Here is a 17222-nt window from a genome sequence, read left to right as displayed (position 1 = left end):
GGAAACTTGAGGAAAAAAAATTCTATGCATCACAGAAGGAAATATATCCCTTCATCTGTTTACTAAATAAATAAATAAACAAATAAATAAAAACATTTGCCTAAAAAAAATAAAATAAAAATAAAAATAAAAAAAGAACAACTCTAAATTAGATGAGAATAAAACCTGCTGCATAAATCATCTAAAACAGATAAAAACTGAAATGGATACCAGTTCTTGAAACCTATACAAAGTTGCAAATAATTCCCAGGTGAACACAGAGGCTCTAAAAACAAAAAGATCATAAAATATCTATATCTGTATACATATACACTGTAAAAAAACCCCTGAAATTAATACGGTAAAACTAAATGAAACAAAGACAAGTTAAGACAGAGAGTTCCATCCACCAACAAAGAGAAAACAATGAGGCACCAGACAAAGATGGTAAAACAAATAAAAACACAATGAGAGAAATCAGCAACAAATTCTATCCCCAACAAATACTGATTATACACAAACATACATTCTTTCATGCTTAGTAAGAAGACGATAATGCCCAAAAATGACTTCTAAACGAAGAAGCCTGAAAATGCCACATCCTTCAAACCATGAATATGTCTGCTAAAAACAAGAGGCATTTTTTTTTTTTTTAACCTTACAATGAGCAGCAACTAACCTGGATACAGTAGCGCACTTTACTGCATGTTATCTTTCTTTCCTCTCAGGTGCTGACAGGAGATCGCGGACTAGTGCTCGGAATGGTAAGGGAAGATCTGACCCGAGAAACAAGCACAGCTTCGTTGCTGACAGCTTTGGATGCTGCAATTTCTTCTAAGCGTTTCCAAATTAATTCCCGTTTATCTTGCAACTCTCTTTCCTTGGCCTTGTTTTCTTGGAATTTTGTTAAGCATTCCTCGAATAGTTCTTGGTCAGCATCCAAAAAGAGTTTCCTCACATTCAAAGTTAGGCTTTGCACAGCCTGGTTCCAGTGCTCCTGTTTGTTCTTCTCCAAAGCTGGGAAGATGATCGGTAGAATGACCTTCCGGTTTTGGGTTATCAAATTTCGCACATGATCATTGTTCCACAGAAATAACGCCCGTTCGGCTACCTGGGAGGCACATCAGAGAGCATACTGTCAGTTAGGGAAAAAGTACACCAGCAATCAAATCGTTAAAAAAAACCATAAATAAACATGGGAAATCTATGTAAAACTCTTCTTTTCTTCCCGGGTGTATCTCCATCCTTTGTCATTTCACTGTCTCAGGGAAGGAGTTTCTAAAAACTTAATCAACCTGTGTTTCCCACTAACAAGGCCTTTTTTTCCCCTTCTAGATGCCTATACAATGTCATTCAATTACGCTATTGATGACAATATATACAGAAAGAAGTACATCATCAAGATTAAGTAAAAAGTATTACAGGTATTTCATATAAAAGCATCAGAAGCACAAATTGAATAGATTTTATGGATAATGGTTACATAAGAATCCACTGACAACACTAAAGAAATTCTGGTAATACTCATTTGAACAGATGGCAAAAAGCAATTACATCATCCATATAGCCCACAAGAGAAAGCAAAGATGTCACATCAGCCACAAATGCATATTATGTTCAAAAGAAAGAAAAAATTAATGCACAACTCTGCATACAAAAAACAACACAGTAGAAGTAATAACAAATCAGCTTTATGCTAAAGAAACTTTAACAATACAGATGCCTAATCTACAATGCAATTCAGAAACTGAAAAGGACTAAGCAAAAGCAAGGATGAGGAGGATATTAAAAAAAAGTTTGAATCTCAAATATTACCAAAGATACTAATTTTCAAGCAACACAAAGGTGTGGAAGCAAAGTTTAATCACAATTATTGTTTCCTGACATATTAATGAACTTTTGAACTGGCCATAACAATCGATAGTTCTTTTGCATAAAAAGTATCAATAATTTTAATAAGCTACCCAAATACCGAGCTACAACCTGACAATTATCTATGTACTTTTTTGCTTTCATTAGATAATTCCACACAAAATATTAGCATTTTTGCATGCCGTGTGAGAGTATTTATCTTAATTTTCCTAGAATGCTTATACTTGAGCACATACTTGAAAATACTGCCTTCATAACCAAGGTTGTAATGAACAAAGAAATATGCAATTCTAGAATCTATTATGATAAGCAACCAGCCAGGTAAAAAGAAACCACTAGCCATAAGAACAACCTAATATAGAGTTATTTAGGGATATAGTTTATTGTTTCACATGTTTCCAAACACTGAGTTCCAACTGTGTTATCAGATGGTAAAAATAAAAAGTAAGAAGGCTTGCATTATCTCAATAATCACTTCCCATAGCAGATAACATCTTATCCTCTGAAAACGCTGGTCCAATCTTATAATACCTCTCAAAATAAAGCACGCTTCAGTAATTAACTAAACAGCTGAGATTAATGAAGATTGATACACACAAATGATATATCCATGCTTGAAAATACCAAAGCTTTGGTAAGAAAAAGTTCCAAAAAAAATGCCGATAATTTCAGAAATTGTGTACCCATTGGAAGTTCAATAAACACATACTTTTGCCTAAATCGCAGCATTGATGCCAAATGTTACTATTGACATATAACCATCAAGAACCACCCTAAAAAAATCAGTTGAATGACTTTTCTGTTTAAAGGTAGCTTTTGTTTAACCACTTATGATGGCAAACCCTAATCATGAAGTTCAAGAAATATAATATAGGATAGAAAATAGTGGCTGTTAGATATATATATATATATATATAAGGTAACATCTTCACTTCCTGTTTTTTTTTTCACATACCTTAATCTGAAGTTCAAGAAATATAATATAGCACACAAAGCAGTGGCTGCTAGATTGTCTTTAAATATTGCCTGTTAGGTACTGAGTAATAAATTTATTTCTAGGAGAGTTATTCATATGTATTTTTAGCATTTCCACCAGTTGTTTGTTAAGAGAACCTGAGGTTCTTTGCCTGCTGTAATCTCAGTATTTCCATTATGAGGTATCCGATGAGATGCCAAGTTTGGCAGATTCCAAAAAGTGATGCCAAAATCCCAACCATGTTTCTCATAATTACGAGGTATCTGATGAGATGCCAAGTTTGGCAGATTCCAAAAACTGATGCCAGCATCCCAACCATGCTTCTCATAATTATAGGTTGCTCTACTAGCCTAATCATTTTGAGCCTACCAATTCTCAAAGCACTCCATCTTTTCTAAAACCTCAACTGGCCATCCTTACAATATATCTTTGATGATCTCCTTATTCTCATTGTTAATCACAAGTCCTTCAGTAGCCCTCATATCCATCGCTAGTCATGTGATCTCCAAGGTCATGAGAAGAAACTTAATTTATATTTAATCTACATACTAATAAGTTTCAACAATTTCATTCAGTAACATGGCGCTCCTCCTTGACAAGCTAAGCAATCTTTTTGCTTATTGTTCTAAAGAGGATGTGTCAAACCAAGTATTTTCTTGAAGCAAAAAAAATTCCTAGACGTTAAAAGCAACGCATCACATCATAAGTCATAAACCTGAAGCATGGGGATTCACTATCATGCATGACAATGAAAAAAAAAAAGTAGCAATAAGGTCACATGATCCAATTCTACACCGATCAAAAAGCAATGTACGCAACAGATAATTAAAAATGTTTATTGTTCTTCAAAAAGGCAAAAAGAACAAGAACTTGGCTCAAACAAAACAGATGAACTGTAAAATAGGAAATATTCAAGAACCAAAATTATAAAGCTGAACCATGGGAAAATGACTTTGAGCTATGTTTTGAAAGAAATTGTATTATCATCTATATGAGGCCAGACAGTACACATATAGATGAGACGAACTAAGTAATCAAATAAGGGGGCAGGAACATGCAAGTACATGAGGCCAAAAATTATAAGGAGGCAGCTATCTTCACATATAACAGTACATATGTTGCTGATCCAATCCAGGATTCTACCATATAACTGAGGTGGGAAATCTTCATCTTTTTTATGCGGAGTCAAACAAATGGAAATTTAAGCCATCACATCTACAGGAACTAAAGCCATACTTGGTCTTTTTTGCTGCACAGCTACATTTCATATTAAACCTCTAGTGAAACAAGCTCGACTCAGAACATGACTTCTGCTATATAACTGAGCCAACTGAGCGTGTCCATGCAAACACACAAAGCAGGCAGACAATGCAACTAAATATGATTGACATTTGATTTGATTGTTGCCTGTTTAGCTTCAACTGAGAAATTCATTAGAACAACTAACTGACCATTGCATGGTCATTTCTATTATGCGCTTTGCTTTCTAAAAAATTTAAACAAGACACTCAATCAGCAAGCACCATAACCCCAGTGAATGGACTGATAAAAACCATCTTCGCAAACAAAACAATGATGACTGATCTTGGCATCCATCGTCCGCTATAGCAAATTAAAGATGGGATTAAATTCCATTGGGCAGATGAGATACCATCATGTCCCAATTCTTTATCAACAGATTGGGCTACAACATTCTCTAAACACACCACCAATTGAGATACTTGTTCAAATCATTGCATAAACAACACCATTTCTTAGAAACCATTAATTCAAGGAGGATAAAATACAGACACATCAAGCATCAGAAACTAAACTAGTTTAACAAAGCATGAAGAGTTGTCAACAAACAGGAAATCAACAAAACCAAGCAAATGCAAGTGAAAAAAACTATGAAATCTATGAACCACACAAAGAGGGATACCTGAAAGTGAGAGCTATTGAGGCAGCGACCAATTTGTTGGAACAAAGGCACCATGCACTTCTGGAACTCTGCCACCTGAGTGACCTCCAGAATCTCCTCAAGCTCACTGATGAAAAGCACTTCCTTGGAGCTGTTAGTGATAGGCCAGTACTTCAAGAGCCCCCTGATCACAATATCCGCAAGCTTGCAATCCTTCTCCACAAACTGCGTGATGCAATAGGCGAGCTGCTGATGGTACGCAGCCGCACTCTTGGGCTTGTGCAGAGGAATCAAAGCTCTTACAAGAAAGAGCTTATGCTCCTCCTTCAATGGCAGAGCAAAACCATTGATAATACTTCCCAGAATCTCCAATAGCTCCCCAATCCCATTGTGCTTCTCAGTCTCAAAGATGAACCTATAGAATATATTATTGATCGCCTTCCGAATGAATGGCCTGTGAACCATGAACTTTCCATAGACACGGTGAAGGATCGTCTTCAAGTACTCCCTCTCACGCTGGTCCTCCGAATCAAAGAGATCAAGCAATCGAAGCACAAACGAGTGATCAAAGTACCTCTTGGCGATCTTCGCATCAGTCTCCCCGGACGCGATGAATCTCAGCAAGAACTCATACACAACCTGAAGGTGCGGCCACGCCGGCTCCATCGCTGGCTCCTCCTCCTCAGCATCAAACGATTCCGGCGGCTTGGTCTCGCTGCGCGACGACGGGAAGGTCCGGAAAAGGTTCGCCGCCGCCATCCTCGTCACCTCCTGCATCGCCGCCTCATTGAACTTCCCATTCACCGTGGACACATAATCCACAAGCTCAAGCAGCGTCTGCCGCTTCACCTCCTTCTCCCTAACATCCCTCGCCGGGTCACTAAAATCAAACACCACGCAGCACATCCCGAGCTTCTTAATGAACAACGCCGGCTTCTCCGAGCTCGGCACGTCACGGAAGCTAGGCAGCAACTCGTACGCCGGCAACGTCCCACCAACGCCGGCGTGCTTCGCAAGAACAGCCCTACCACCTCGATTCACAGAACTCGCCGCTACAGCGGCGGACACGATGCCGTCGGCCTGTGCAGTGCCACCGTCCGCCGACGAGGACTTGGACGAGGGTTTCCGCGGTAACTTACCTAGCAACTGTTTGATCATATCTCCAAACCCTAAACCCTCCCAATCCCCTCAAGATCTCGCTCAATCACATGCTCCAAAGCTCAAATTCCACCATGGAGCTTGGTAATCAAGGGATAGAGATCGATGAAAGGGATCAATGGGGGAAGACGAGAAAGGGAAGAGGGATTGCACGCAAGGTGTTCGACGGATGGTCGCAGAGAGGTCGAGAAGGACGCGCACGAGACGCACAGCGCGCGAGAGATAGAGCTCGACGGTGATCGATCACTGCGCGTTTTCAACGATTCAATGCTCGTTTGGTAGGCTCTCTACTGCCATTTGAGTTTTGCTTGCGTCCAAGGTTTGGGTTTTGCTCAAACCCCCTTCGTTTTATCCATATTTGTCACTAATTTATTATACCTTTTTTTTAATTACTTTTTAATTATTTTAAAATTTTCAAAGATTATTATTATTATTATTATTATGAGAAGTCAGCAGTAGCCCAGGAGCGCAAGTCCAGCTCATCACCGAACCGTCGCCTTCACTGCGAGATGGGGATCGAGCTCGAGGGCCCACGCTCGACACTCGAGGGCAAACACCCTCACGTGAGGCCCGATCTGACGATAGACTAAATGGTTATTGGCAAATAATATTATTAAAAAACTTTTTTTCCCTTTTTTTAAATAAGATTACTCTGTAAATATTTTTTTGATTTGATATGAAACATGGGTTCCAAGTGATGAGCATGGTTTTACTTACAAACCCTTTTTAATATTGGAAATTATAAATAGATCCTCTTTGTCTCTCCTTTTTTTGCCCTTTAGTCTTGAGTAATTGATATACTTTGTGAGGGTCTTATAGAGTAATTGGCAATTTTAATTTTTTTTTATATTTTCTGAAAACTGATTTTGATTGTTCTGATCAATATTAAACTGACTAAAATATGCCTTATTAATAATTTATAAATTGTGTAAAAACCTATTTTTTTAATTATTAAAAATATTTTATAATATTGTGGCACATATTAAATAATTTGAAAGTACACAAAATAATTTAAAATTTATAAAAATTAAAGGTATATGTAAATTGAGTATTATTTTAGAAATAATTTATATATACCCACAAACCTACCATTTTGAGACCATAATTTTTAAATAAAAACTAATATATTTAAATAAATGGAAAAGTTAACTATTAAAAAAAATTTAGAAAAAAATCAAATATATTAGTTTAAGAAAAAATTAATAAAGATATAAACCATATTTTACTTGGGATAATAACATATAAGATTTCATTATTTATTAAACTGAGCACAATGAATGAATGTATATCAGCCACTCCTTTACATAAAACCCCTTTTTATATCAGAAAATTATAAATAAGTCACTTTCGCTTTTTGACTTTTACCCTCTCTACAATCACTCAGTCTCTGATATTTGTATAAGATAATTGCTTACATCATTGTAATTACTAATGTACCCTTGTAAAAATCACATATAATATAATTAATTATTTTAAGCATCAAAATAATAACTATTATTATTATGAAAAAAATATTTAAATTGATAATTAATTTTTAACTACCAACTTTAACATTAAATGGATATTAGCACCATGAATTCTTTCCATTTATCTGTTCATATTTATCTTAGTTTTCTTCTGTTAGGTTTTTTAAAACTATATTTTCCGTTTCATATTAACTGTTGTATTTAACTTTTGCACAAACACCAGGATTTTTATTAAAAACTTTTAAAAATTTTAAAAAAATGTATGATAAGATTTTTTTTTTACTATTGCCTTGATTATTTACTCTCATTAATGCACAAATTTTTTTCTAAACTAGAAAAGGAGCAAAATTAGAAAATAATAATAATAATAATAATAATGAATGTTTATAACATTTTTAAAGGTGACAAAAAATTAGAAAAAAAAATTCTAACTGTGATAGTTAATATAAAATGGAGTGAGTAATCACTTGTCAATTTATTTATTTATTTATTTTTATCTTGTTGTCTTGCTGTATTTTTTAGTTACTATTTTTAAAAAAAAAAATAGATAAATCACTTCAATTAAAAAAAAGAACCATCACAGACACTCACAAAGCTTCACACATAGACTCGAACAGAAACATGACTACAAACCTACTACAAAGATGTGGTGACAAAAAGAACAAGAAACACAGGGTATCAGACACAAAATCAGTTACTATTATTGCGCTTAATTTCTTTATTAATAAACTGTAATTTATCTACTTTCATGATTTAAAAATAAAAATAACAGTAACATATTTGGTTTGACTGAAAGTGAGAGTTAAAATGAAGGGAAAGTGACAAACCAAACGTTACTATAACAAGATGTTTTTCATGCTAATCATGTGTTATGGCAAGAGTTTCATACATGCTTCACCATGTCAATGGCCTAGCCTACTTCATCACCTTCTTCTTTCTTTCTTTCTATCTCTAATGGAGAAGAGATACTTAAACTTATCTCCTTCTCCTTCATGTATCTACAGCTCATTGCTCTTCATCTTCTTCATATCTTCTCATCTTCCATCAATGGCAACAACTGAAACCAGAAACACACTCCAAAACAAGCATATATATCTAGTCTTTCTTGAAGGAGAACCAGTGGCATTTCACAAAGCAACTTCTCATGATTCACAGATAAAATCACATCAAATTTTTAATCCTGAAAGGTAAACCAAAACTTACAAAACTAACCAACATATACATATTTATATATACACTTGACTATATATATTTTTTTAACATTCAATTCATGCATGCAATGTAGTGAATCACTCATTTGCTTATGGGAAGAGCTTGATTGAATCTCATGATCATCTTCTCAAGAGCACTCTTGACACTGGCTCTTACACTAAACTCTACAGCTTTCATCACATCATCAATGGCTTTGCTATTCACACCACCCAATCTCAGGTTCATCCTTATAATAATATATTAATTCTAACAACATATATAAGAATTTACTCAATTAGAAACAGAAATTTATAAAACAAAACTCATATCTATTTGTAATTTAGAAATAGAAAATGTTGTTTCTAAACTGAACTTTTCTTGTATCGAAAAAAATATACTAGTTAGCATGTTATCTTGTTTATGTGTTAAACAAATCTTTACATTTATTCTGTTTCATAATTCTATCTTTTTAATAACAACAGGCAGATAAACTCAGAAGAGTACAAGGAGTTTCTTTGATTGAGAAAGATAGAGGTGTGAAGTTAATGACTACATATACACCAAACTTTTTAGGACTACCAAAAGGAGCATGGGCACAAGAAGGCGGCGAAGAACACGCCGGAGAAGGCATTGTGATCGGAGTTATTGATACAGGAATCAATCCTAAACACCCTAGTTTTTGCTTATGATCCATCAAAGCCTTACGATAATCCTCGATTTTGTGGTGTTTGTGATGTTGGTCCAAAATTTCCACAAGGATCATGTAATGGTAAGATTGTTTCAGCAAGATTCTTCTCTGCTGGTGCTGCTTCTGTTCTTCCTTTGAATGCTTCAAAAGATTTGACACCATTTGATCAAGTCGGACATGGAAGGTGACTAGCTATGTTTATTTGAAAAATCAATTTAATATATATATTCAACGACATTGATATTTTATTTTATGTTTTTATAGTCATGTAGCTTCAATTGCCGCCGGAAATTGGGGAGTTCCGGTGGTTGTTAACGGCGTTGTATATGGATTTGCAAGTGGAATGGCTCCTCAAGCAAAGTAATACTAATACTCACATAAACATCGTCTAATAAAATAAATGTCGATGTATATATATATTAATTTTTTGGTTTGTTTTTGATAGGATTGCAGTGTACAAGGCTATATATCCTGAAGGAGGAACAATGGCAGATGTGGTTTATGCAATAGAACAAGTAAGGACTTAGTCAAACTCTTTTTTTTTAATTCATTTAATTACATACTTGTTGATCAATTATTATTAAAGAAAATGATGTTTGATGTTTGATGTTTGATGTTTGATTAATCTTCCAACAAGAAGGTAAGAATAGGTCAAACAAGTAGAAAGACAAGATAAATTAATGAGGTTGTTGTTTGACTAAATGTTTCTTGGAAAATTCTTTATTGTGTTGCATTTTAGACTGTCATTGAAGGAAGAAATGGGAAGTAATCAATCACTATTCAAGGTGGAATAATTATATAATTAAGTGTCATAATTAATTTTAGTTAATGAAGTGTTTTGATGGAACAGACTTAAACTTAACATGATATACTATATATGACCATTAAAGATGATCCAATTTGCACAAGAGATAATATAAATTATAATAGTCTTACATTTTATTAATTTCTTATTAGATAGAATACATGCATCTGTGTATAACCCTAATAAAATTGGGATTGTACATATAGACTCAATAATACTTTTTACATGTATATGGTTGGACCTATGAAACATATCATATTATTATATTCAGCCTCTAAAAACTTAAGTTGATAAAATGAAAAACACCAAGCTTAAATATATTCAAATTCATATTTTTCAAATTATTCGATGTACAACTTTTAGTTACTATAATATGGCCCTTTGATCTATGCTAATTTATCATAACTAAACACGTATTTTTTAGATTTACTTCAAGCAAAAAACTTAAGTTGATATAATAAAAAGTCTAGAATTATTTATTCAAATCTATATTTGTCCAAATTAATCGATGTGAAACTATTAATCACTCTAATAAATAATACCAAAATTTTCTTACTTTAATATGTAAAAATTCAAGTCATCAAAAATCTCATAGCTTAACAGTATATAATCCTTGTGAAAAAAATAAAGAGGGTGAGATATTCAAAAGTCTCCGTCCAAAAACCCCTCGTATCCTGATTGAGGATGCACAACTCAAACGATCAATTCCAGACCCGTGCACATACTCGTAGTGTATATAGTGTTTGTTGTTTTTATAATAAACAAAAACAAAAAAAATTAGGTCTCTCATCTAATCGACTTAAAAGTAAGTTTTGATCGGTAACATGATTAGGCAACAAAAGATGGAGTGGATGTAATGGTGCTATCAATAGGCCCAGATGAAGCAGCAGCAGAAGAAGAAGAGGAAACAATAACAATGATGAGTGTGTTTGAGATATTGTTGTTGTTTGTGAGAAGGGCTGGTGTGTTTGTTGTGCAAGCTGCAGGGAACAAGGGTCCCTGCACAAGCCACTGTTGTTTCTTTCAGCCCTTGGGCTTTTGCTGCTGCTGCCGCCACCACTGGTCGAAGTTACATTTCTACCCTTGTCTTGGGTAATGGCTCTCATCTCTTTGGCATGGGCTTATCAGGTATTTCCACTCATTTTTCTTCACCAGCTTTCATTTCATGTATATATATATATTTATGGTTTAGAATCAACATTATTTTAAAAAAAAAAGTATTTCTTTCCATTCGTGTTTTATATATAAAAGTCGATAAATTACATAGATAATATTAATTAGTAGAAATTCATGCAAAAAATTTTTTTTAAATGATCATCTAAATGAATATATGATAGAAAATATTGTAAAAAAATAATATATGAATAAGTCTATATAATGTAAAAATTGCTAATATATATATATATATATATTGTAAGATTTTTTTTTTAAAATGATCATTTTAATTCTTGATATATATATACCTAAATATATATATATTCATTTCATCTCATAAACGAATTTAAAAAAAAAAATTCATCACATTTACTTCACTACTCCTATTTCAGTACTGTCGCCTAGTGGTAGTGCGTTAACTCCGATACTATGATAAAAGTTAAGAACTCGATTATCTTCTAAAGCATAGTTGAGAATTCAATATTGTTAGGAGTAGTTTGTTCACATAGTCTAAAATAAAAATCTTTCCATTTCACTTAGTTCACCGCAAAATAAAATTTACTAGTCCGACAGATATATATGCACCAAAAACAACATAGTTGCATATATCATGAACTAAACTGATTTTTATTCAAAGGAAAAAAAATTGATTTTTATTTTATAAGAATAATTTAAAGACAAATGGTACTTTCCTCTAAAAATAAAAAAATAATAATAATAAACATCCACATGAATCTATTTAATTAGAAACCGAAATCTAGGCCTAATCGAAAAATGAATATATATATATATATATATATATATATAGTACATGCAGGACCAACTCAAGGCAAAGGAAAGAAAAAATTAAAGTTAGTAGATGCTAAGGATGCATCAAAGGTGGTAATGGTGACCAAGAATAATGAGACCACAAGTTACAGCAATATTAATGCAGAGGAATGCCAAGACCCAGAAACACTTTGATCCAATGGTGGTGAAAAACAGCATTGTGATATGCACATTCTCACAAGGTTTCTTCAATGGCACATCCACAATCACTGCCATTATCAACACCTCCATTCTTCTCAGTTTTGCAGGATTTATCTTTGCTGCAAACCCTGATTATGGTGACTTCATTGCTCAGCCTCTTCCCTTCTCTTTGCCAGCCATCATCATTCCTTCCATTGCTGATGTTGAGGTGATTATTTATTAAAGCAACCATATCCTTTTGATTATAATCCATCATTTAGATGTTGTCAGATATATTTAAATATATATATTTTAGGTCATGCCATTTAGAAATATTCCTAAATTTAAAATCTAGAGATATCTCATAGTGGCCAGTAGATTCATATTTAACGGTCACTATCCACTTGTGCACAATATATATCAAATTAACTGTACTTAACACCTCCTAACAGTATTGAATTGAAGACGTAGTAACTAACAATAACACTACACACTAAACTTACAAATAACAACCGTTAGATCATGATTTAACGATTATTATCTAATATTCTTAGATTTTTAAAAAAAGAACGTGCGTGCAAATTAAAGACGTATACTCTATGTGTATATATATATAGATCAATCGGTGAGCTTGAGAGTGTATCTCATAAGCACATTTTTTTATAGCCATTACTCATGCATGTATTAATGTCTAGTTAAGGCATATCAATATCAAGTTAGACTAGTTAAGGCATTAACATGGATATCAAATCAACATTTTTTTTTATAACTTAAAACATTCTCTTAAATTAATCTTATTTCCTAAAATATGTTTTAATGCAAAATAGATGCTCATAAAATTCACACATTGAATGCATGCATGCATGCATGCAGACTCTTATGGAATACTACAACAATCACACTGAAAGAGACAAGAGCACAGACAAAGTGATAAAATTTAAAGCAAGAGCATCCATTAAAGAAGGAAGAGTAGCTTCATTCAATGAAAGCAGCACCCAACAGTCTCAAGCTTCTCATCAAGAGGACCTGACATTCTTGACAACAAGCTCAACCCTGCAGATGTTCTTAAGCCTGACATTCTTGCACCAGGTCACCAAATTTGGGCTGCATGGAGCCCTTCAAGTGGACATGACCCTATTTTTTCCGACGAAAACTTTGCAATGTTATCGGGGACGAGCATGGCGGCTCCGCATGTAGCCGGAGTGGCGGCATTACTGATGAAAGCTCATCCTACATGGTCACCATCCATGGTGGCTTCAGCCATTTGCACTAGCTCTTTGCAGTGTAACAATAAGGGGTTGCCTATCATGGCTCATGGCCTTGAAGTTCAAGCATTGTATCCTTCTACTCCCTTTGATCATGGTGCTGGTTTTATTAATCCTACTGCTGCACTTGATCCTGGCCTTGTCTTCTCATCAGGTACTTCAAATTTTCTTTCTTATTGTTATAGTTATTGTTTGTAGATCATAGGTATCATTTTGTATTCTTATTCATTTTTATATATATTTATTTGTACATATAACCATTAACTAAGTTGGAAATGTAGGATGAATATGGTTCAGTTGAAGCAGTGTTTGATATTTAAAAGTGAATGTATATATATTGTGAAAGTATGGACTTTAAAAATAAGTAAAAATATTTAGAGGGACATATTTGTAAGTTAGTTTTTTCCTATACTTATATTTACAAAGCTATATATTGTTTTCTAAACCAAGTTTTGATCAAAGTATAGTTGATTTTGAGAAGGAGCGAAAAAATAAATAAAAATAAGTTTGATTTCAAGATGGTGATTCTAGTTTTGAATTTAGAAATATGGAAAATCATTGTAGCTAATAATCACTATATATATACATGTTTTATACACCAAGATTTATGGAGTTTTAGCTATGATGTTTGCATGGTTCTAGGTAACATTCATTTTGAAAGTGAAAAAATTAATATATATATGTGTGTGTGTGTGTGTGTGTGTATATATATGTGTATTGAAATTTAGATGAGTTTTGTTTTTGAGTTAGTTATAAAAATGAAGTTCACATATATGTTCTAATTTAGAATCTAAAAATTGAAATTATTGATTCCTTTCTGCGAAGCTTTATATTCTCTCTTTATATATAATATATGCCCATATGCATGTGTTAATTTCCCTAAAATCAAGCTTGTCTTGAATTTTAGACTAATTTTAACTTCAAAATATACCTTTAATTAGTATCATTGATTTTGAGAGTGACAACTTAAAAGGTTGAAATTCTACCCAACTTTTGTTTAAACTAAGCTTGCATAGTATGGATCAAATCAAGGAAGCTTTCATACTTCATAGCATGACTTTAACCTATCCATTTATGTCTTATTTTTTGCATTTAAAAGTGAAACTATCTTTTAAACATATATTCTACCATGATATTTGATTTCATTTTTATATTTTAAAAAAATACTCAAATACAGTTATTGTGCTTTTTTTTCTCATTTTCATCCTATCTGTCACTATTTAAATTATATTATTTTATTTTATTTATTTATTTATTAGTAGAAAATAATTTATATAATATTAAGATGATAAATCAAATCATCATCTATTGTTTAACTAAATTTTATATCATATTTAAAAAAATAATATGTGAAAATCACAATCATAGTTAGAAAAACATAATATTACAAAGCAAAGAATAAATGTTACTTTATGCTCAATGATATGTTAGTATATTGACACCGAATTTATGAAGAGTATTAATCATGTTTTTGTTAAGAATGCTGGTTTAAGTTTCAGCTCACTTAGAGTGAGAGCACAAATATGTTGAAATGTTAACTCCATATTTATGTATGTCTTGTAACCAACAACTTAGCCTATATTTCATATAAAAAAAATTGAAAAAATTTACTTTATCCCAACTTCAAAAGCACTCTCCGGGAATCTATACTTAGTCATTAGTCATGATTATCTTTTAAATCAATCTTTGTACAACATATACTACGACTAAGTACTAACCTAAACTTTTTTCACATGGTTTGTGACCAGCATTTGAAGACTATATAAACTTCTTGTGCTCTCTACCAAACCTTGATCCATCAAAGGTAAGATCAGTGACAGGAAAAGCATGCAACACTTCTCATCAAACTTCAACTTCAGACTTGAACCTGCCATCTATAACCCTGTCAAAACTATCAAAGTTCAAATCAGTGAAAAGACAAGTGTTGAATGTGGCTAAGTATCCAGAGAAGTACTTGTGTTCCATTGTGGCACCTCATGGAACTCTAGTGGATGTGATGCCAAGATGGTTCACTATATTCCCTCAAGAGATTCAAGTTTTGGAGATTCAAATTAATGTTACAAATCCATTGAAGTTGTTTACTTTTGGTGAGATTGTTCTTGTGGGGAGTTTGAATCATGTTGTTAGATTTCCATTGTCTGTTTTCCCTATGGAGGTGTGAAAATTAAATTAAGATGAACTAATCAATGATAAATTTATGCTAATTAATCATCTATTGAAAATATTTAAATTAATTGTGTTTAGGATGTTTGGTTTTAGTTAGCTATTGTATTTTGCTTTATAGAACTTGAAAGATAACCAACTTTTAATTTAATTTCATGTTATTCATGATACTTTTATGCATGACAAGTTCTTGATGCTAAAATCTGAACAAGTTCTTGATGCTAAAATCATGTGTTCAGATTAGCATTTATGATTTATGAATGTCGAAATATATTTCTTGATTTAGCATGAGGAGTTTTTCGTTTAAGAATATTTGGTTTGATGAGGTAAATATCAACTTTTAATCTAAATAAAAGATTTGGAAATTCATTATATATATGCATCTTATTATTGAAAATTAGATATATATATATATATATATATATAATTCTTGAAAACTAGACAGTGTAAATTGAATTAAAAAATTTAGCAAGTAATCGTTTCATTTTAAAACTTTCAAGAATGGAATCATTATTTACATAACCAAATAATTAAACAAATATTTTTTATAATATATATATTAAATTTTCTAAGCATGGACTTTGTGAATATGTTTCTCCAACCAATATATAAAAAATCTTGTATAAAACAAAAATGTTAGGTTTGGTATAGAACGGACAAATGGTTGCAATATATTTTAGAAAAGTTACTATAATTAAATGGCATGTTTTGGAACATCTACTATTACACTTGACCATAACATAGTTCATCTTTGTATGATTGTATCTATATATCACTTGCAACTCTGTCCAAAAAAAAAATATTTATTTAACTTTATAAACGTTTAATTTATTCAATAATTAAATCTTGAATGAATTATCTTATAATTTTTTATCTATAGTTGATGTTTCGTTGTAATTTTTTGTTTCTCTTCCTTTGTAGTTTGTGTTATGGTTTTTTTGTTTCTCTTCCTATATTGTCCTCCAATTTATTTAAATAATAATTTATCCACTTTTTGTGTGTGTATATATATATATATAACGAAAGGTTGGTTTATAAACAGTTGTTTTGTAATTGTGTTCATGTTTTCATTTTCACTGTTAGTTAAGATATTGACATTGAACATTTGGAGGATTTTGATTCTATATTGAGCTTATATTAAAATAGACAGTTATTATTTAATGATACTAGGGACTTGTGTCATCTCATACAGGGTACCTACAAAAATTATAAAATTATCCTACTTGTATATATTATAGATTAATATGAAGCATGTTAGGTATGAATTTAATTTATTCATGATATGATGTTTATCAAGTTATTTGTATAAAACTGATTTGGGTACTTTCAAGATTTTAATATCTTATGAGAATTTTTTTTTTAAGCGTATGTTAGGAAAAAAAATCTTTGATTAAATACTATAATATATTTTTGAGCACTTAGTTGGTAGCTAAAGTTTAATTTAGAAATATTAAAATTAATGAGATCTAAAATTATCTTTTCTTAACTTTCAACAAATCATAATTAGATTTTGATTTATAAATAAGATGAGATTGATTGGATCAAGCTATGCCTAATTTAATTAATGTTAGCTAAACTTTAGCAATGACTCAAAGTTAACTTGATATTACTGTAATATATGTGCTAAACCAAATTTAGCTAAAACTTAAAATCAAA

The 17222-nt window shown here is 32.2% G+C and overlaps 2 protein-coding genes across 2 annotated transcripts; one reads left to right on the top strand and one right to left on the bottom strand.

The window, feature by feature from the left end:
* Positions 1–447: 447 nt before the first annotated feature.
* LOC120278970 (serine/threonine protein phosphatase 2A 59 kDa regulatory subunit B' gamma isoform-like) lies at positions 448–6208 on the bottom strand. The gene is made up of 2 exons (XM_039285766.1): positions 4749–6208; positions 448–1090 (listed from the first exon to the last, which is right to left on the bottom strand). The coding sequence occupies exons 1-2, from the start codon at positions 5883–5885 to the stop codon at positions 704–706; spliced, it is 1524 nt and encodes a 507-aa protein (XP_039141700.1). The 5' UTR covers positions 5886–6208; the 3' UTR covers positions 448–703.
* Positions 6209–8398: 2190 nt separating this feature from the next.
* LOC120279142 (subtilisin-like protease SBT2.4) lies at positions 8399–15564 on the top strand. The gene is given in 13 exon segments (XM_039286008.1): positions 8399–8539; positions 8651–8782; positions 9025–9219; positions 9221–9414; positions 9495–9590; positions 9676–9745; positions 10868–11044; positions 11046–11163; positions 12008–12150; positions 12152–12367; positions 13012–13131; positions 13134–13557; positions 15152–15564. Coding segments are annotated over 13 exon segments (2439 nt in total).
* The last annotated feature ends 1658 nt before the right edge of the window (positions 15565–17222 follow it).

This window comes from Dioscorea cayenensis, chromosome 16, assembly GCF_009730915.1.
Source record: "Dioscorea cayenensis subsp. rotundata cultivar TDr96_F1 chromosome 16, TDr96_F1_v2_PseudoChromosome.rev07_lg8_w22 25.fasta, whole genome shotgun sequence".
Classification (NCBI taxonomy): domain Eukaryota; kingdom Viridiplantae; phylum Streptophyta; class Magnoliopsida; order Dioscoreales; family Dioscoreaceae; genus Dioscorea; species Dioscorea cayenensis.
This window is presented reverse-complemented; position numbering and strand designations above follow the sequence as displayed.